The sequence below is a fragment of the Solanum verrucosum genome, unplaced genomic scaffold, assembly GCF_900185275.1.
Source record: "Solanum verrucosum unplaced genomic scaffold, falcon-dt-bn FXZP01000280.1, whole genome shotgun sequence".
Classification (NCBI taxonomy): domain Eukaryota; kingdom Viridiplantae; phylum Streptophyta; class Magnoliopsida; order Solanales; family Solanaceae; genus Solanum; species Solanum verrucosum.
Window position 1 is genome coordinate 2,702,417 of NW_026019982.1, and position 16,158 is coordinate 2,718,574.

Below are 16,158 nucleotides of genomic sequence, written 5' to 3' on the forward strand. Positions count from 1 at the left end.
GCTAATTTGGAAACTCCCCTCTTTTTTACTTTTTTGGTTGAAAAAACAGTGAAAGTTTAGGCTATAGTAGTAAAGGGAAAATCTGTAGATGTGTGAGAAATTGTTAACTGCACTGAACTATGTAGTGTTAGTCTATTCTAATTTTTGCTAATCATTACATGTAAAGCACGTGATCGCTATGAATCATCTTCAATTTCGATTTTTATATTAAAAATCAGTAAATTTTTATAAAAAATCGAAGTCTAAATATAAATGCATATACTCGTGTTCTATGAATTTCGTCATTTCAATTCCATCTGGTCAGCCTTTTTTCTTTCAATCATTGTTAGTAGCACGAAATTGGCCTGAGAACCTCAATGGCTATAGTTACATTAATGTTCAATTGCTCCACATCCAATACTACTATAACTGTTCATTCAGTGTTCAACAACATACCGATTCTGGTCCCACATGTGGGGTCCAGAAATGGTAGAGTGTATAAATACCTTACCCCTACCTGGTTGAGGTAGAGATGTTGTTTTCGAAACTATTCAGTGATCAGGATACAAAATTCTTAGGAAGGCCCACTTGCCGGGCCTCTCTATTTATTCAAAGGTTAAGCCATTAAGGCAAATATACGACCTAATGTTTTAGTACTGTCTGCCAAATTCAACATCTCTGTTCTGCACTCTGCTCCTGAAATATACAACCTACAAAATTGAACTGGATGCCAAAGAGTGATTTATCATCATCTAGTAATGGTTACGATATTCATCTCCAGTGAACTCCTTGGACCAAAAGCAGTCGCAATCGAAACATGAAAAGAATTCATTGTTCATTTGTCGAACTCCCAAATGACTCCTTCATCATCTATCATTAGGGAGCAAATTAATTAACAAGAACAAACAAGAGAAGATCAGGGTACAAGAAAATTACAAGACAAATCAAACAAATAATTGCTGCGTTTGAATAGGTTTCTGAGTGTCGACAGAACTCAATTGAGTGTCTTAATGTCTTCTCTAGCATTTGTCAGATGGTTAGGCATTAAGACACCATTAAAGTGGATTTGGCTTTTGGGGAAAGCTTAACAAATATGTTTTCCTAGACTTTCAAGTTCCAAACGTGTGAAGGGTCCATTTCGATCTTTTGAAAAGTGTTTGCTCAAGAATGGATTACAAAAAAAATAGATTGAATGGTAGAGAAGAGGCAGAAAAGATAAGAATCAAGAGAACAACTAGCAAGGAACCAATACACTTCAAGGAAGAAAGATGTAACGTAATCAAACAATTAAAAGTATAATAACCCTTCTTCTTTTGTGTCATTGATACTAGATGTCTGCTCCTCTAAAGTCAGCATCAGCTAGTATAATGTTCTCTTGTTGGAAGTAAGATCACAGAATATAGGTGCCAAAAAGGAGTGTAATTTGTGCAAGAGATCAGTTCCTGAAGAACTCTCCGAGATCAGGACTATGCTGTAAATATAATCCTTTTGTCTTTGGCATCCCAAAAGGGCTTTCTGAGTATATTACGTCCATATTCTCAATTGCACAAGAAGAAAAAATAGAGTAGAAATCTTATGACATAAGCATTTACTGCGTCCAAACACATTAAGTCATTAATAATCTAACACCCAGATAGAAAGAATTGAGCATTTTCCTCTAGTATTTCGTTATCGTCTAGGGATAGACTTCTAAGCATTACAACACAATAGTCTCTTGAGATCCCAAAATAGACTCGTGATAAGGCTTTATATGCTATGTATAAAACATGCTACTGATGCAAGCTCAAAGTATAAAAGTGGAAACTGTATACATATACGCAATGAAATGTAATTTGAATCAAAGCAGTATATGATTACCTTTTATCTTCTTGTTGATCCATCCTTCAAGTAGCATTCCTGCACCAACACCTGCAGCAATAAATGACCCATAAAAGGCGATGGAGTATGGTAAGGATTTTCGTGGAAGAAAATAATACTCAGGCACTTGTCGAATCCTTTTTGGAAGCCGTTTCTTCACTGCTGGTACAACATTAGCCTCACTACTCTCTGTTCCACCCAGAGTTTTCCAGTCCATCTCTTTCAGTTGGTCTTTTTGCTGTTCCACACCCATTATGGGACCCTAGCCTGGTACCCTGTTTATAAATGAAATATACAAGAATTGAGATGGATTAGGGATTTCAAATTGCAGAAAGTCTTGTAACGCTAGTACATTACATCATCCGCTCATACAACAATACAATCGAAGATGGCTGAACAGTCAAAATAGTTTTTAGACTAACGGCAATTAAGGAACATATTCCCAACCTATTCAGTGCACATGAATTAAACTCGTCTGGTGGAAATGAAACTATGTTCCTAAATGATATGTATAGCTTTTTTTCAATGACCGAGAAATCCGTCTAGAACTAACCCTTTGGGCCAACCACAGCCTTTCGAAACTCAATAAGATATGGGTTGCCCCTCTACCCTTCTCCACTGGGCTCGAACTTGTAACCTAGACACAAGTCCCTTAAACCATGGCAATTGAGCTAGCCCCTGGGGCTAAATGATATGTATAGATTGACAATAAGCAAGTATTAGATTGTTAAGCTTCTCTTTTCATTATTTTAACCTCATTGATTCAGATTAATGAAACAGCTTTAACCAAAAATCTGGATATTCCAAGCCACAAGATAAATTGAACAAACAAATTAGAGCAACTTCATTAATCAACATATAAGCATGAAAAGCATAAATGGGGTTTTCTGTTCTCACTAATCTCAATCTGTGTATTCTGTGAATTAGCAGAAAAAAGTATTAGGGTTTATGGATCGAAAGAGACATAGATTGATTGGGTAAAAATAAATAACAACTTACAGAGCTCGATTTCAATGGAAGCCAGAAAATCGCGAGGAGAAAGAACAAATTCGGCCTAGTTATCGGGCCAAAACTTTGGGTCCGAATTTGTTGGATCCGTTTCAACTCAGGTTGATTATCCAAACGGGCCCTTAGGATGATATCCTTCATAAGGACCGGTGTTTAACTTTTTGCCATTTTAAAAAAAAAAGTTATGCAAAATTGCAAATAGTTTATAAACATTTGCAGAACTTGTGCTCTATAGAAAAATTGATTGGATTATGTTGAGTTTGATTGTGGAAGGAGAGAGATAAGCGCGACTATTGATTTTAAAAGTTCGAGTTGAATTTAATATTGAATATTGTTTTTGAAGGTATGATATTAAATTTGGAGTTGATTTAGATCAATTTTAAAATAAAATATATCCAAAAAATTGCTCGGTGTGAATATTAGTGCCATGGAGTCATGGACTATGCCTCATGTTCCTTTGTAGAATCTGCTGCTTCTTTCGGACATGGTACATTCCTGTGTATAAAACACAAAACTAAATCCCAATTTGATATCTGAACCAATTTGGTCTTCAAACAATAACATATTCCACGGAATTTCGTTAGTAGAATCTAAAGAGAGTAAATTGTACGCAAATTTTATCACTACCTCGTGAAGGTAGAATCATAGAGAGATTGTTTCTACAACACCATCACTCAAGTGCAATAAATCCATGTAAAAGGAGAAGAAAACAGAGAAACAATTGTAACAACTAATAAGGAAAGCATTGTAAAACATACAAGAAAGGAACATCAGCAACAACAAAATAATGTGATGATCGAAACACAATAAATAGCATATGATGAAATATATATAAAGCAAGAACTAGATGAATAGACTAGTACTACGACATACTCGGACAAGGCCTAAACCTTCAAACAACAAGACAACACTCCACTACCTACTAACCTTCCATCCTAATATGTGACCTCCATCCACACCTTCCTATCTAAAGTGATCATGTCTTCGGTGATTTGGTCTCCAAAGTTAATGTTATTTGTTAACACCTTATCATCATAATTACTGAGTTCGCAACTAATTATTTACAACTTTTTTTAAAGACATATAATATCTAAACAAAAGTTATTGAATTTATCCGAACCAGCAACTAACACTCTCCTTCCGCCCTAAGCATATACCAACGAAAACTATGAAACATAACCACATCAGAAAGTGTTAATATCTAAACAAAAGTTACAACTTTTTCAGAGTCTAATCTTATGAGAAAACTAACTTTTAAGTTGTATGTAAAGACTATAGATTCTTGCTTCTACCTCAAGGAACACTGATGCTAGCTTGTGCAAACTATATAAAATATTCTTGTAGATCTTACATTTATTCTTCCTTTTGATCCTTTCCTTTTCTTTAGCATCATGATCATGTGTAAGTGTTCTATTAATAAAGTTCATGAAACTGAAAAGAAGAAAAAATAATTAATAATGTTTTCTCAAATAGTAGTATCATTTGAAATAAAGTTTATTGTCAGTTTCAACCTTTTTATTAGAAAACATGAAATTAGCTACGGAATTTATTGGTAATCCCTAGCTAATCTGCTGCTAGATAATTCCTATCTAATTGAATTTGCATATAATCCGTAGCTAAATGGAATTTAGCATGGATTTATGTTATTTACTTAAAAAAATAAAAATTTGTTGTTGATTCCTTGTTTTCTTGTAGTATTCAAACACGTAAATGCTTATTTTTAAAATATTTGTGGTGTGATGGATATAGCATATTTTCATGATTTCATCCTGATTCAAATTTTGGTATCGAAAAATTCCTCGTATGGTGCACTTCTCTCTTTAGTAAGCCTAATGTGTTGAATCCAAAATAATTAGGGGCATTAATGTGAGTACCGAACTCTTTAATAGGGCTAATGTGTTGAATCTAAAATAGTTAGGGCATCGATGTGAGTATCGAATACCGAAATGTATATATATACACAGACATATTACTGTTTTAGAAGAGTTGAATTGAGTGAGCTTTGGTAGGAACAATTAGATAAATTACCAATTCAAAGTAATTCCCTATATATGTATTATATGTACCTTAATTTCAAAGTCAAAAAAAGGCATTGAAAACTCACCAATTTACCTTCTTTTTTTCTTTTTTCTTTGCTTATGTGATTGATAGATGCCTAAGCCACATTATTATTCTTTACTCCTTAGCTCGTTTATACCCAACTTTTCTTCTATGCAATTTAGGGAATCCAAACACAAGCAAAAAAGTAGGCAAAAAAGCACAAACAAAGCTACCATTGTAAGGACAAAAGAAGCTTTTCTTAAAAGCTAACACATCTACTCCCTTTATTTCTTTTTAGTTGTCATGTTACATTTCGATATTATAAAAATAAAATTTTAGATATTCAAAAATTATATGGAAAATATTGTATATTACAACTTTTTTCACATCACTATGATTAAAAAATACATTTTAAATTGTTAGTCAAAATTCATATCATTTGACACTCGAAAAAGGAAACTATAACAATTAAAAAAGAACAGAGAGCACGTATTATTTATACTATCAATAAAAAGTTGAAAACCCATTACAATAAAGTTCACTATTTATACTATGGTATATCTTGTGTAAATTCAGCATTTTCTGTATCAAAGTGCTTTTACTCTTTTCATATCCCCGAGAAAGAGGGGCTACATATAACACAAAAAATTACATACATTTTTTGTGTTGAAGATACTTAAAAATTGATGAGAAAATGGCTAAATTGTTTGGTATTTTTGTCTGCTTGTTGATTGTGGCCTTAGACTCCATTGCTGGCATTCTTGGAATCAAAGCAGAAGTAGCTCAAAACCAGGTACCTACTTTATCTCTTTCAAACTTCATAGATCAAATGGCGACGACAGGTTTTTCACTAAAGAAATTCAACATCTACTATTTATACATAACGATGACTAAGTTTAACTCCTATTAACCAATATATAGACGTAAATATATGGCACTTGAGTCTAAATCAACCCCAAAAGCTAGTTCATGAAGCGAGGTTTATCCAAGTCCATATAAAGAGACCAGTTTCTCATCCTCTATTGATGTGGACTTCTTAACCCTCCCCGCACGCCCAGACCTCAACCGGAGTGTGAACACTTATAATGGGGGCCCAACATCGGTGAACAACAAATTGGGATGAGTCTGACTCTGATAGCATGTAAAGATATGACATTTGGGCCTAACTCAATCCCAAAAGCTAGCTTATGAGGGAGGTTTGTCCAAGTCCATATAAGAAACACTAATTTCCAATCCCAATGGACTTCTTAACAATATAGATCACCTAAAAATTATGTATAGGTATATCATTCATAAAAAGTGGTACTAGTAACTTTTAAACATAAGGTAAACTAATTACTAGCTATAACAAATTAAAATATCTAACAATGTAGAAAAATTGTTATTGATTTTTTTGTTTTGTGTTTGGGATTTTGGAACAGGAAAAACATCTTCGATTGTGGTTATTCGAATGTAAAGAGCCAAGCCATGATGCATTTGTACTTGGTGTGGCTGCAGCATGTCTTCTTGCAATTGCTCATGTTCTTGCTAACCTTCTTGGTGGCTGCAGTGTTTGTGCTACTGATGACATTAAGAAAGCATCACCAAGTAGACAACTATCAATGGCTTGTCTTGTTTTCACATGGTACCTCTTCAACTCCTTTGTTTATCAAAACATGTCACGTGGAAAGTTGAAATAAAAGTGTTGCCAAAAAATGAAAAGGGGTCATTCTTTTTTAAACAAACTAAAAAGGAAAAAATATCATTCTTTTTGAAGCGGAGAGAGTATTTTTTTTTGTCCTTTTCTTGTTATTTACTTTGGTTTTTCTTACAATGAAATGTTTGAGGGTGTTAACAATTGCTAAGAAAATGGACCTTAGATCTAATTTTTCACGAGGTGAAGATTGTTCGAGATTATATAAAAAAAAACATGCAATGACTCATTTCTTTGACTAGATATGATCTTGTGTTCAAAGTTGGACACAAAGTAACATTTGGGCCCAACATGAGATAAACCAAAGATATAGATGTGTTTTGACTCTGTGTTTAAAGAAATGAACCGTAACCTTACTTAACCAAAAAAGCTAACTCATTAAAAATCAATGAGAACAAATAAGATCATATATTTTCTCTACTATTTTATGATTTTGTTAATTAATTTATTTTTATTGGTGTAATATCTTGAAGAATTTCTTGTTGGGTTAATTTGTGTTTTTTTTTTACAGGATCATAATGGCAATAGGAATGGGACTACTGGTTATAGGGACAATGGCAAACAACAAGTCAAGAGCTTCCTGTGGGTTTTCACATCACCATTTTTTCTCAATTGGTGGAATCTTGTGTTTCATCCATGCCATCTTTGCTGTTGCCTATTATTCTACTGCCTCAATGCTACTTGCCCCATAGTCCAAATTAGGAGTGACAATTAACGGGTTCGATAAAATATCTGATCCATCCATATTTAACACGCATAAAAAAAATGATACCTTTATTTAGATTTCAAATTTATGCATGCTTATCGATCTACCTAAATCTTTGTTTTATTTATTTTTTGTTAATTGGGCCTGTAATGTAATGAAGATGTTTTGGTACTATGATTGTGTTGTAGACAATATTATTGATAGTCCATGTTCTTGTGTTTTTGACTTAGCATGTTATTAGCCAAAATCATTTGAGCAGCACTTTTAAGTCTTGTTAATAAAATAACACTCTCCGCCGTCTCATTTTATGTTGCACCGTTTGACTTGACACAGTGTTTTAAAAAAAAGAAAAGATTTTTGAGACTTATGGTCCAAAACAATCCATAGATATTTGTGTGGTTGAAAATCATTACATTAATGATAAAATAGGTATTTTAAAGAAATTGTTTCCAACTATAATAAGATGATTTTTTTTTTTGGACGGACTAAAAAGGAAAGGGTACCACGTAATATGGGACGGAGAGAGTATGAGATTTTAATTAAGTTTTCTAATTCCATTTAATTCAACTGAAGTTAAAAAAAGAAAAGAAAAAATAATTGTAAAATAGAGAAATATGTTTATGAGACTGCTCCTTTAGTTTAGGGCTATAGAGTTTACGTGCTTATCAGTAACGAGATTGATATACATTTTGGACTAATTTGGTCCAAAATGGCTCTAACACAGAAGAGGATAATGTCCATTTGCGTCGCAAAAAATTACAAGATATGTATCTAAGACCATACTTGATTGTATCAACAGAAAATATATTAATTCGCCCTGCAACAGATTGATCATTATCAATGGTAAGGATCCCGATCATTTGCAAAGAATCGAACAACTGCTCCGAAAGCATGATGGCATACTTGGGGTGTGGGAAATATGTATGAGAACGAATGAAATGACACATATGGAACTTGTTTCCCTAGTTCGATTAGGAAAATCCTTTTCCTCATTTTTAAGGAACTTATTTTCCGAGTGAAAAATTGAAAAACATTTTCCTCCATACCAAATACACCCTAGACTAATAAAGAAAATACAGGATTATTATGCTCTGTATATATGAATATAGAGCGACAACATCAACCAGCCCAATTGCAACTGCAAGCAAATGGGAAATATGTATCCAAGAAACATCTTTCAGAGCTAAAATTGTTCCATAATATGGAGCTATGGTGCATAATGGAACAATTTAGATATCTATTCAGTCTACCTCGAAAATGGTATGACAGAGAGAGAGAGAGAGAGCAACATACAATTGAATTAGGAGGGCTAACAGAGTGCAGGTAGCACATATGGAAGATAAAGTTAGATGGCTTCCCCATGTGTTAAGACCTCCAAAATGCACTGGTTTATAGGTTTGGCAACACAATAATTAAGACTTTTAAGAGGTGAATTGAGTCGCATGGAGAAAAAAGTTTTAAGAGATCTATACGAGGATGAAAAACAGTTGAGATTAAACTAGTAAGAAGATACCATAAAGAGATGAGTGGGAGATTTAGAAATATCTTAATTCATCTTTAAGACCTAAGTATTCAGTATACGAATGGCAATGGACCTGAACAAAACAAACGGATATTGAGAATTCATATAACTGACCTCAATTGTCATAGGATTGACATATGATTGAATGATGACAAATCCAAGCGTGTAGACACGCACACACATATAAAAGGTGTATGTGTGTGCACATTCAAGCGCTGCAGAATATCTTCACTAGGAAAGAATAGAGAATCAGCAGTTAAAGGAAACACCTAAGAACTTAAATTTTCTAACAGAATTTAAGTTCTTTTAGATATATAACAGGACTTGAAACCTCTAGGATTGAACAACTGTCTAGTCAGGAAACACCATTACGCTCTATACCAAAGGAAATATCTAGAGGAAAATGTAACTATCCCCCACCCAAATCAATTACATGAACAACAATTGAGGACAAAGTGGATCAACATTGCAAGGAGATAACAAGTAGGCCAAGGACAACACAAGCTACAACAACTTGAGAACAAAGTGAATCAACACAAGCTATAAAAACTGAGAAAGATCGCATTTAAATATATTTCCATCTGGAATAGGAAATGACATATTACAAAGGATGAACCAGAACGTCTCCAGACATTCCACTTCAGCTGTTCAAAAGCTTGCTTCCACCATACATTATATGATAGGAATGTGTAGGCATTTCATTGCAACCCCACAATAGGGCCAATCACTCCATACCACACTAACATATATAAGAAGCAACACAGCGGATATAATCCAAACCAGTTCACTAGTACAGCTAAATAAGCAATAAAATGTATGAATCAACCTGAAAAACTAAATCTACTTTGCGGACTAAACATAAGCTCATCAATGCGAGAAGAAATTATCTTGAGAAACAATATCTAAAACTCCACAGAAACAGTATCAGAACTTGCAGCATCAAATAGAACATGATCCATCAGCATCTAGTTACCTCTCATTGCATCAACCACCAATCTGTAATGCTCCGCAATGAAATCTAAGCGCTTCACCATCAAAGCAGCTTCATCATCCTCTAGTTTCTTCCACTTCTCCTCCAGCACTTTAGCCTTGTCGGTAGCAATCAAACTCATGTTCTCCTTCAACAAACTTGAACCATTCGGATACATAGTTTCAAGTGATGCAGCCAAACGTGGATATTTGGACTGGAAATCCTGTTGATCACCCTTAACTATATCCTCCTTAACCACCTCTTTTACGGCAACCTTTTGCTCTTCTTCCTTCTGTTTCTCGTCATCCTTTGGTTTGCTCACTTTAGCACTTTTCTTAGGCTCGGAACTCTTTTTAACCTCAACAGTCATTTTAGCTTTGCCATTAGAGGTATTGTTAACATTATCCTTAATTCCTCCATTACTGGTTCCTGGAGCGCCCCAAATCCTCTTTGAGTGCTCAAAAACCAGAAAATCCTGACCCTTTGTGAAAACTGGCTCTTCACCATCTTTCACATTAGTCAAAAATTTCTTCTTTAACCTCCTTACCTTGTCACTAATTTGACTCTTGGAAACTTCAGCCTGCAACTTTCCCCTGATGAATTCATGAAAAGCAGACATGTCGGCACTAGGTTCCATACCTTTTACCGTCTTGTATTCAATAATCCCTTTGAGTAGAGCAAGCTGGTCGTCATCGCTCCAAAGACTCCGAGGAGTAGCAGCAGACTTTTTCTCCTCTTCTTCTGCAATCTTGGGCTTCTTCCTCCCTTTCTCTTTCTGGGCCTCTTGAGGTCTCTTTGCTGCTGGTTTCGATGGGGTAGCAGCTTTAGCAGCAACATTCGGCTTAACGGTGAAGTCCGATGCAGAAGGGGAAGGCAGAGAATTACCCGATTCCGCTTCCGAATCGGATCCTGACCCATTTTCGCTTCCAGACTCAGAAGAAAATTGGGGCTTCTGTGGTGTCTGAACTAGTTTTTGAGAAATGGGTTTCTTCACAACTGGATGGGCTGTCTTGGGTTCTTCATCTTCTTCAGTTTCTTCCCCTGATTCTTCTTCTCCTTCTTCCTCCCTCGATTGTTGTTGTTCTTCTTCCTGGGATTCCTCCACCAGTTCTTGTTCTTCAGAGGACGATGCAGAAGGAGGCTGGTCTACTAAGCGGGATTTGGTTTTGGGGGCCATTGTTTCTGCAAGCAAGAAAAGAGAGCTATTCGGCCGTCAGCTGTGTCTATGGTGCGTGTTGACACAAAGACAAAAAGATGAAAACTTTGTGTAGGGTTTTTCTATTTATACAAAAAGCCAACGTCTTAATCGATTGCCGCGCCTTCTACAATTGGACGATTACTTTCCCATTAGACATCTATTCCACGTGAGTTTTATGAGTAACACCAATACCATTACTCACATTTCGAATGGGGATGTTCGGAGGATGACGGAGCAATCACGCCTTTTTGTGATTTTTAATTGGAAGAAATCTTTTTTTAAAATGTGATTTGTTGTTTTCAATCAAATCCATGTGATTTTTTTTTTTTTAAGACTATCAAGTACTGAAAGTTATGAGGAATTCAAGACAGCCCTCCAAATGAAAAGAAATCAATTACACAAAAATCAGTTCAAATCCCACAAAAACCTCAATCTTCTTTTGAGTCCGGAAGTGAAAATGGGTTAGGATTCGAATCGGAAGATGAATCAATCGTTCCCTACCTTCCCCTTCTGCATCAGACTTAACCGTCAAGCCGAGTAGTCCTGCAAAAGTTGTTTCCCCATTAAAATCAGCAACAAAAAGGCCGCAAAAGACCTAGAAAGGGAGGAAGAAACCCAAAATTAGGAGGAAAAAAATCAATTGTTACTCATTGCAGTCTATGGAGCGATACGACTAGCTTACTCTAATCAAAGGTATTGTTGAATACAAGGTAGTAAAAGGTATGAAACCTAGTGCCGATATGTCTGCTTGTCATGAATTCATCAGGGAGAAGTTGCAGGTTGAAGTTTCAAACAGTCAAATCAGTGACAAGGTAAGGAGATTAAAGAAGAAATATTTGACTAATGTGAAAGATGGTGAAGAGCCAGTTTTCAAAAAGGGTCAGGATTTTTGGTTTTGAGCATTCAAAGTGGATTTGGGGCGCTCCAGGAACTAGTAATGGGGGCGTTAAGGAGAATGTTAACAATAGCACTAATGGCAAAGCTACAAAGACTGTTCAGGTTATAAAGAAGAGTTCTGAGCCTAAGGAAAATGGTTAGGAACCCAAGACAACCCCTCCAATTGAGAAGAGACCAATTACTAAAAAAATCAGTTCAAAACCACAGAAATCTCAATCTTCTTTTGATTTCAAAAGCGAAGATGGGTCAGGAGGATTCGAATTCAAAGCAAAATCAGGTCATTCCTGCCTTTCCCTTCTGCATCACACTTCAAAGTTAAGCCGAGTGCTTTCTCTAAAAGTTGGTTCCCCATCGAAACCACAACAAAGAGGCTGCAAAAGACCTAGAAAGAGAAAGGAGGAAGAAGTCCAAGATTGCAGAAGAAAAACGTATCAATAAATAGAAAAATTTATAAAATTACTTACCATATCTTAGATTATGTATATTTTGAATATTAATGTCTATTCCTTAATTTTTTTTGGTCATTTATGTATTAATTGAAATGAGATCTTTAATTTTTATAGATCGAACATTAAAGTAATGATATTATCCTATTAGGCTGAGGAAATCCGACTCACTAAAATGTGGTCATACAAAACTCAGGCTAACCCTAGCTAATGTTAAGGGGGTGGGGATGGGGTCCAGAGAAAGGATGCCCGACTTAGAACTTAGCCCCTTGCCTTGATTCTTGATTAGTATAGTGAACGGGTTAAATGGACCAGATTGAGTTATAGGTTGGATTTCATGTTCTTTTAATTTCTAATAATAGCATTGACATTTACATTTAATAAAACCAGTTGTTGCCAAATTTTAAAAATTAGTCGTTGCTTAAAAATAATATATATATGTTTAAATAATATTTGCTAACATTATTTTCAAATTATTATTGTATGTTAATTTTTTTTTATTCAAACAAGATATATGTTTTGACCTTTTACATGTCAATATATGTTTAAGTAATATTTGCTAATATTCTTTTGCAAGTATTGTATTATTTTGAATTTGAAAATAAAATTAAACTTTGTATGTTAATATATGTTTAAGTTATATTTGTTAACACATTTTAAAAATTATTGTATTGTTTGTATTTTGGATATAACATTGAATTTTGATATGTCAAAATATGTTTAAGTAATATTTGTTGATATTATTTCTAAATTATTTTATTTGAACAAGACAAGCAAATATGACTAAAAAGAAATTCAAAAACTCAACGGGCCTTTTATTTTATGAATAGCTAAATTGTAAAACTTAATAGAAAACAGACAAAATTATAATATTTTTTTTTCTCAAATTTCATAAACTTAAATTAGGAAAAGGAGATTCACTTTACACAACAACAAACATATTTAGTGAAATTTTAGAAGTGGGGATTGGAGAGAAAGGAATGCATAGTCTTATTTTTTTAGGGTAAAGAGAATGTTTCAGATATACTCCGAATTAAATTAAACATATCAAATAATTCAAAAACTTTTCAATTTAAAGCTTAATTGGGTTGAATGTTGACTTAATGTGAAATTTTGAGAGTTTTTAACTGCTATTTAAATTTTCGATTTCAAATCTACATATTTTCAATTATTTTTTTCAATTTCTCTATATTAATATTAGGATAGAGTTATTCAAAATTTTAATAATCAATATCTTCATATGTTGGAGACATGAAATTGATTATATCAATGAAACTCCAAGTGATATTATATTTTTAAGTTCTTCCTCTTTTTGTAGTTGTATGGTATTCATTTATTTCTTTATTTTGATCTAATCCAATCTCTAAAACAAACTAAAATATTTATGACATTGCTCCCCTTAAGTATATGTTTCTTTAGCTGCTTCCTTTCTTGGTTAAATGCAATTTTTATGCCATAATTAATATTAAAACAATTAACATATCTATAGTCATTATTAAATGTAGCACATATATCTTTTATTGTTCTTCCATCAATTCAACGTGCTAATAAAGATGATGATAAAGTTGATGCAAATATTCTCTATAAATATAATGAATTGAAGACATCTCTTAGGATCATAGTTATTAAAAACTTGTCTTTGGAAATGAAGTCATAATAAAGGTTATATTTTTATGAACAACTTTCACATCTAACGCAAACATAAAAATCAAATTTGTATGTTATAACTATAAATTGTATAAGTGCGCTCCATAACAAATTTTATGTTTGCTATGGAGCATCATATTGTATAACTCGCTGGCTCATCTTCAGATTTGTATAATTTCGCTGGCAGGCCATTTGTATAAATAGTTGTCAGCCTCTCGTTTGTATAAATAGTTGGCAGCCTCTCAATTCAATTTTATGTGTTTGTATATCTGCATAAAATTTGAATTTGTATACAATTGAATCGAAATAAAACGTTTGTATATCAAATCTCCCTCTCTCGCTTTATACAAACATAAATTATACATTGTATTTTGTATAATTTGTATTTGTATAAAGCGAGAAAGAGAGAAAGGCAAAAGAGAACTGGGCAGGATAATATTTGTATTGTATATTATAAGTGTATAGGACGAAGATATATGTATTTACATGTGTATATACAATTTTCTCTCGCTTTATACAAACAGAAACACAATTTATATATTTATGTTTGTATAAGCGAGAGAGGCGAGGGAGAGACTGGCGAGCGAGATCTGGGAGAGGGGAACGAAAATATATGTATATATACAATTTTCTCTCGCTTTATACAAATACAAACACATTTTATACATTTGCATTTGTATAAAAGCGAGAGAGGCGAGGGAGAGACTGCTGAGAGTGGCGAGCGAGATTCACCAAGGAGAGAGGCGAAATAGCAACAATTTGCTACGGGGTACAATTAAATCAAACTGTGGTTATGACATTTAATTTGAATTAATAGTTTGCTATTATATACAATTTTCCCTATTTTTATTATATGCTTTTAATCGATTTTTAATTTTTTTCCACAAGCACCTTATGTTGTCATTTTCTACAATCCGAAAATGTAGTTCATTTAAGTTTCTTTAATCTTATTAAGATTTTAATATTTCTTAAATTTTTTTTTTATGATTTTATAAAGAATATGAAAACTTATCGGTGTTCAGCTGATCATATGAATAATTAAGGAAGATATCTGCCTTCTCAAAAAATTATAATATATAGGCGAAATGGTCTGGTGGACCCTTATACTTGTATCAGTTTGTATTCTGAACCCTTCTACTTACCCCTTTGTCATCTGGACCCTTAAATTCAGTTAAAATGAGACTTTTAAGCCCCTCCAACCATGTGTGTAGCTCACTCTCTTTTATATAATTGACATGTCATATCCACGTCAGATATATTAATGCCACATCATAATTATTTCATAACTATTTTTAAAAATTATTAACCAAAATTATTTAATAAAATGTAAAATAATAACATTTTAATTTATTATTGGCATTTTTAATTCTCCCTACTTTCACTATTTCACCACCAAAAGAAAGCCATCGCCGGCGGCATCGCCATTTTTGCTGGCAAAATCACATATATTTTCTCCCTCACCCGTCTTCATCTCCGCCGCACACCATCACTATTTTTCTTTCCTCCTCCAACCTCCACAGTAACAACAACCTAAGCCACCTAACAACCAGATCTGGCCACCGCACAATCAGATCTGGCCAAACTTTTCGCAATCCAACTTCGACTACTATTTTCACACCCCAAATTGCTTACAAATACAATTTCACACCAACCTCTGCCGTGAAACTCGTCGAAATCTACCCAAAATTCGCCTGAGATTTTCTTGGGTTATCAAAACGGGTTGAAAAAGACAAGTTAAAGGGATTAGAAGGAGACGATTGCTGTGAAAGATTGAAGATAGGGACCTGCAAACTCCCCTCTCCATCCTCTCCGACGTACCTGCAAACTCCCTCGCCGGCCGCTGCCTCTCATTCTGGCGGAAAAAAGGACCAACATCGCTCTCATTCTAGCGAAAAAGGGACCAGAGTCACCTTTTCCCTCTCACACCATTGCGGGAGCTGCTGATTCTGAAGTATCCATGGCCTGGGCATCCGTAACCGTTTGATCAGCGGAGACATCCATGACAACTAGGCCATTTCTCTTCTTGTTTCTGTTCTTCGCCATAGCTCGCGAATGCGGAAACAGAAGGATTTCTTCGACTGTTCTAAATGTTGACGGGCTAAAGAAGATAACTATGGTGTGGAGAAAATAAAAAGAGGTTTGGGCAGCGATGGGGAAGGGGTGGCTGAAAAAGTGGTGTGGGGAAGAAGATGGAT

The 16,158-nt window shown here is 34.3% G+C and overlaps 2 protein-coding genes, 1 long non-coding RNA gene and 1 pseudogene across 3 annotated transcripts; 2 read left to right on the forward strand and 2 right to left on the reverse strand.

Annotated features, from left to right (window-relative positions):
- Window positions 1-371: 371 nt before the first annotated feature.
- LOC125817411 (uncharacterized) lies at window positions 372-2,960 on the reverse strand. Its single transcript, XR_007442295.1, has 3 exons — window positions 2,836-2,960; window positions 1,837-2,111; window positions 372-849 (listed from the first exon to the last, which is right to left on the reverse strand). It is a non-coding gene; the product is annotated as an uncharacterized LOC125817411 (long non-coding RNA).
- A 2,526-nt stretch (window positions 2,961-5,486) lies between these two features.
- On the forward strand, window positions 5,487-7,505 carry LOC125817443 (protein DESIGUAL 3-like). The gene is made up of 3 exons (XM_049496977.1): window positions 5,487-5,677; window positions 6,306-6,508; window positions 7,089-7,505. Exons 1-3 carry the CDS (start codon window positions 5,579-5,581, stop codon window positions 7,267-7,269), a joined length of 483 nt encoding a protein of 160 aa, XP_049352934.1. The 5' UTR covers window positions 5,487-5,578; the 3' UTR covers window positions 7,270-7,505.
- A 2,265-nt stretch (window positions 7,506-9,770) lies between these two features.
- On the reverse strand, window positions 9,771-11,008 carry LOC125817747 (STOREKEEPER protein). Its single transcript, XM_049497296.1, has one exon. It carries the CDS (start codon window positions 10,950-10,952, stop codon window positions 9,771-9,773), a length of 1,182 nt encoding a protein of 393 aa, XP_049353253.1. The 5' UTR covers window positions 10,953-11,008.
- A 174-nt stretch (window positions 11,009-11,182) lies between these two features.
- On the forward strand, window positions 11,183-12,011 carry LOC125817711 (STOREKEEPER protein-like; annotated as a pseudogene).
- The last annotated feature ends 4,147 nt before the right edge of the window (window positions 12,012-16,158 follow it).